The sequence below is a fragment of the Cannabis sativa genome, chromosome X (assembly GCF_029168945.1).
Source record: "Cannabis sativa cultivar Pink pepper isolate KNU-18-1 chromosome X, ASM2916894v1, whole genome shotgun sequence".
In the NCBI taxonomy this organism is placed as follows: domain Eukaryota; kingdom Viridiplantae; phylum Streptophyta; class Magnoliopsida; order Rosales; family Cannabaceae; genus Cannabis; species Cannabis sativa.
Genome location: NC_083610.1, coordinates 56,383,567 through 56,389,138, shown reverse-complemented (window position 1 = coordinate 56,389,138; position 5,572 = coordinate 56,383,567). Strand labels below are relative to the sequence as shown.

Here is a 5,572-nt window from a genome sequence, read left to right as displayed (position 1 = left end):
TAATTAATCACGTTTTCCATAAACCTCGTTGATTAGCAACGAGCTGCACAGTATGTTTAAAAATCATCGTAATACGCCTATGCTAGTTAGGGTGTTACACAGCCGCCCTGGAAGTCTTCTATGAATTATGGAGGCCAACCCAGATGGAAACTTTGATTACCTCAATGAAAACAAAGAGGCATATCTTTGTTTTTGTGTGGCCCAGAAAGACAAGGAAGAATCCTAGGCAACCAACCCCAAAGCTCCAACCGACCAAAGCCTTGATGCTCCGACCACTGACAACCCGACTGACTTGTACAGAGAGCCAGAGACTCCAGCCGTATAAGACCTTCTCGTTCTCTTTTTTTTAGTTTAGTCTATGGGCCTTTGTTCAGTATAATACGACTGACTAAGCGACCTTGAAACTCGGTTATACTTCATTTTGTTTTAAGACAACTAGCTAGTCGGGCAGCCTTTAATCCCGAACTTATCGTGCTTTTGTTATCTTTTTATTTTAAAATGAGTATTTCCCGTGTTTTGGTAATTGCACTGCTATGTTCTTTTTTTTTGGAGCTTGTTATTTACCTTTGTTTTGTACGAGTATAGTTGCCCCCCCAAGTGACCGAGCAGACTTTTGACTCTTGGTCACTTGTATTGCACAAGTTCATTTTTTGTCTGTTTAACTTTTTTGGGTTCGAGCAGACCCTTTGTACATATTTTAATGGTAAATTCATAACTTGCTTTAAAGAAAAATAATTGACACAATTAGAATGATGATAAGTATCTTTATTCATTTATTTGTCTGAATGATTTTGTAACCATAGTAACTTACATTTATTGAATTATGAAAGTTATTACATGATCTACCCGATCTTTAGCTAATTAAAACATAAAACAATTATATTTTTGAAGTTGTACTTTAGAAATAGTCATCCGACCTGAGTACCAGTCATTTCATCTAAATCTTTGATCGAGGTCTGCTCAAAAGGCCACCTACTTAAGAGTAAATGTTCGAGCATCGTGCACTTGGAGGGGGTCATCAGACCTTATGCACTTACTGGTATTATTTTCTCAAATGTTTCCCGTTCTAGTACCTTGGTACCAGAACAAGCTCCATGTTCTCATCATACCCTCCCAGCTTGTATGCTCCTGAATCTGTGACTTCAACTACTTCATACGGTCCTTCCTAGTTAGGTTTGAGTACGCCAGTCGTGCTATCTTTTGTGTTTAGAAACACTCTTCTAAGGACCATATCTCCCACAAAGAATTTTCTTGCCCGCACCTGCTTGTTGAAGTACCGAGCCACCTTTTAGTGATGAGCTACTAGCTTTAGGTTTGTTTTTCTTCAATCTCGTCAAGTGATTCTGCCAGGAGGGCGTGATTAGCTTTTTGATTATAGGTTAGTCTCCTGTGGGATAGAGGTTCTAACTCTACGGACAACATTGCTTCATAACCATAAGCCATAGCGAATGGTGTCTGCCCGGTTATTGTTTTCTCCATTATTCAGTATGACCACAATACTTCAAGTAGTTCCTCTAGCCAATTCCCTTTGGCTTCTTTGAGCAATTTTTTCATGGTGTCTTTGAGTGTCTTATTGACTTCTTTGACTTGACCATTTGTTTGAGGGTGTGCCACTGCGAAGAAACTTTTTATGATTCCATGTGTCACACAGAAATCTGTAAACATCTGGCTATTAAACTATTTGCTATTGTTTGAAACAATCTTGTGCGGAAGTTCGAACTGACATATGATGTTTTTTACCACAAAGTCCAACACTTTTTTAGATGTGATCGTTGCTAAGGGCTTGATCTCTATCCACTTTGTGAAATAATCCACTGCGAAAACTGCATATTGTACTCCACCCTTACCTTGGGCAAATGTCCGATCAGGTCTATTCCCCATATAGCAAAAGGCCAAGGACTTTGCATCTGTATTAGCTCATTGGGCGGTGCACGGGGAATCTTTGAAAATCTCTGGCATTTATCATATTTCTTTACATAGGCCTTTGAATCTTCCATCATAGTCGGCCAGAAATATCCTTATCTTAGTATTTTCTTTGATAGACTTTGTCCCGCTGTATGGCTACCGCAGAATCCGTCATGTACCTCGGGCAGGAGTTTTGCATCCTCTTCTTTTATTACACATCTAAGTAATGGCATGGAAAAACCTCTTTTATAAATCACACCTTCAACTATGATATACCGTCCAATCTTTCTCATCATTTCCCAAGCTTCGTTCCTGGCATTTGGAAGTTCTCCAGTGTTGAGATAAGCTGCTATGGGTGTCATCCAATTTGGTGCTATATCTATCTATCATTTTGATTTCTTCCCCACAGTTGATGATGGGTTCTTCTAAGAATTGGATCAGGACTAAGTTAGCATTATCTGTTACTGTGCTGCTCGAGATCCGTGCCAAAGCGTCAGCAGTTGTATTTTTTTCTCTAAGAATCTACCTGAGGGTGTAACCCTTAAATTGTGGGAGTAGGCCTTGTATCTTGCTTAGATAGGCCATCATTTTTCCTCCACGGGCCACGTACTTTCCCAAAATGTGATTTACTACCAATTGTGAATCACTACAGACCTCGATCCTGAGCCAGTTTTAGCCCAGCTATGAGTGCTTCATATTCTGCTTCATTGTTGGAGTCTTTTGATCCAAATTTGATTGATCCATGTAGGTGTTGCCCCCAGGTTTGATGAGGGCGATTCCTGCACCAGAGAGCTGGTCTATAGCTGAACCGTCCACATGTACTTTCCAGGTAGGTCTATCTTCATTCTTTTCAGGTAGGGATTCTCGTACTGGCTCCGAGTCATCCCTTATGTTGCTTTTTTCTTTGCCTGTGCACTCAACCACAAAGTCTACCAAGTCCTACCCTTTAATCGCTGTATGGGGTTGGAAGATTATCTCATACTGCCCCAACTCTATCGCCCACTTGAGTAATCGCTCAGAGGCATATGGCTCTTGCAATACTTGGCGCAAAGGTTGGTCAGTGTATACCCAAAAAAGATGCGCTTGGAAATAGGGCCTCAACTTCCTTGTCGCTAAGATAAGGAAATAAGTGAGTTTTTCTATCAAAGGATATCGACCTTTAGCTTCAACGAGTCGTTTGCTTATATAGTAAACTCGATGTTGGACGTTGTTTTCTTCTCTTATCAGCATGACACTTACAGTGTATTTGGTGACGGCTGGGTATATTCTCAATTCTTCTCCGTCCAGGGGTTTTGAGAGTACGGGAGGCTGAGTTGCCTTTTTAATTCTTTGAAGGCATTCTCACATTCCTCCGTCCATTCAAACTTTTTATTACCTTGGAGGATGTTGAAGAATGGAACACACGTATTCATGGATTTTGAAACGAATCTGCTGAGTGTGGCTATCCGACCAGTTAAGCTATGGACTTCCTTTGTTTTTGTTGGCGATTTCATATCCAGGAGGGCTTGTATTTTCTCTGGATTAGCTTCTATTCCCCGACCATTAACAATAAACCCAAGAAACTTACCCGAGCTGACCCCGAAGGAACACTTTAAGGGATTGAGTTTTATGTTGTAGTTTTTGAAGATTTTGAAGCATTCATCCAGATCCTCTATATGCCTTCAACCTTCTTGGATTTGATGAGCATGTCATCCACATATACTTCCATGTTTCATCCGATCTGGTTTTTAAACATTTTATTTACCAGTCTTTGGTAGGTAGCCCCAACATTCTTCAGACCGAACGACATTACTTTATAATAGTATAGATCCATATCTGTTCGGAAACTTGTATGTTCTTGGTCGGATGGATGCATTCTGATTTGGTTGTACCCAAAATAGGCATCCATAAAGCTCAGGATTTCATGTCCGGCTGTTACATCCACGAGGTCAGTGAAATCAATACATACATGCCATTTGTTGTGTGGCTTGGGCACTAGTACGGGGTTCGCAACCCAAGCTGCGTAGAAAGCTTCATTGATGAACTTGTTTATGTGCAGTCTTTCTACCTCTTCTTTCAGTGCATGTGCCCGCTCTTTGTCCATTAGTCTTCTTTTATGCTGGACGGGACAAAAGTTTGGGTCAATGTTCAGGGCGTGAGACATGATAGTGGGATCAATACCGACCATATCCTCATGTGACCAAGCAAAAACATCCAGGATTTCTCTCAAAATTTTTATTAAAGCTAATTTTATTTCGGGCAGCAAACTTTTACTGATTTTGAGTTTCCTAACCAAGATATCTGGGTCAATTTCTACTTCTTCTAGTTCTTCTATTGGCCCAACATTTGTATTTGTTTCCCCAAGTCAAGGATCCATGTCTTCGTCCCCACCTTGGCTGGGATACCTGGCTTGCTTCATAAAAATTCAACATGACTCTCGCGTGCACGTGTTTTTTGTGCGTGGAAGATCACTGAGAGTGCGACACGTCTTCAACCTTCCTTCCCAGAATGGAAGGAGTACTTGAAGTCTGTCTCACTCATAGTGATGTTTTCACCCTTTCATCTTTTCAAGCAAAGTTATCGCCTGAATTTTTATGCAACTTTAGCCTTCCTTTGGATAAACTAAAGGTTGCTTGATAAAAATTCAACACGATTCTCGCGTGAACATTATTTTTCATGCAAGAAAGGTCACTGGGAGTACGATACGTCTTCAAACCTCCTTCCCGGAATAGAAGGAATGCTTGAAGTATGTCTCACTCCTAGTGTGTTTTTACCCTTTGATCTTTTCAAGCGAAGTCATCGCTTGAATTTTTATGCAACTTTAGCCTTCCTTCGCAGAAGTCGAAGCTTGCTTCATAAAAATTTAACATGACTCTCGTGTGCACGTTGTTTTTCGTGGAAGAAAGATCACTGGGAGTACGACACGTCTTCAACTCTCCTTACCAGAATGGAAGGACTACTTGAAGTCTATCTCACTCCTAGTGATGTTTTCATCCTTTGATCTTTTCAAGCGAAGTGATCGCTTGAGTTCTTATGCAACTTTAGCCTTACTTCGCGGAAGCCGAAGCTTGCTTCATTAAAATTCAACATGACTCTCGTGTGCATGATGTTTTTCGTGCGTGGAAGTTCACTGGGGCTGCAACACATCTTCAACCTCCTTCCCGGAATGGAAGGACTGCTTGAAGTCTGTCTCATTCCTAGTGATGTTTTCACCCCTTGATCCTTTCAAGCGAATTCATCGCTTTAATTTTTATGCAACTTCAGCCTTCCTTCGCAGAAGCCGAAGCTTGCTTCATAAAAATTCAACATGATTCTCGCAAGCATATTGTTTGTCGTACAAGAAAGATCACTGGGAGTACGACACGTCTGTTGGAATTATTTTACAAGGATCTAGATTTACTACCAAGTATGTTTCATTAACATCCTAATATGAATTCTAAAACAATGAAATAAACACATAAGAGTTTAAGAAAACCTTACATTGGGTGCAGCGGAATTTAATGTCTCCTTCCATTCAGATCTCTAGCCCTTGATTCCTTTCTGTAGCAGAGCATAATCAAGATTTGAATCTGGATCTCTTTCTCTCCTTCTTGTTGGTGCTGATTTTCCACAGTCTTACATACTATGATTGAGGTACCACTTGATGTGTGTGGGCACTACTCATTCACTCAAGGGAATTTTGAAATTT

The 5,572-nt window shown here is 40.6% G+C and overlaps 1 protein-coding gene across 1 annotated transcript; it reads right to left on the bottom strand.

Moving 5' to 3' along the window:
• Positions 1 to 1,482: 1,482 nt before the first annotated feature.
• Positions 1,483 to 2,267, bottom strand: LOC133032285 (uncharacterized). Its single transcript, XM_061106174.1, has 3 exons — positions 2,085 to 2,267; positions 1,848 to 1,952; positions 1,483 to 1,665 (listed from the first exon to the last, which is right to left on the bottom strand). Exons 1-3 carry the CDS (start codon positions 2,265 to 2,267, stop codon positions 1,483 to 1,485), a joined length of 471 nt encoding a protein of 156 aa, XP_060962157.1.
• Between the last annotated feature and the right edge of the window lie 3,305 nt (positions 2,268 to 5,572).

Bases quoted from the DNA above. Each gene is read 5' to 3' on its own strand.
- LOC133032285 (XM_061106174.1), bottom strand. From the start codon at position 2,267: ATGACACCCATAGCAGCTTATCTCAACACTGGAGAACTTCCAAATGCC. The intron at 1,953-2,084 runs GTACATGACGGA...GATAAATGCCAG, and splicing joins ATGCAAAACTCCTGCCCGAG to AGATTTTCAAAGATTCCCCG. The intron at 1,666-1,847 runs GTAAGGGTGGAG...TTTAATAGCCAG, and splicing joins TGATCGGACATTTGCCCAAG to ATGTTTACAGATTTCTGTGT.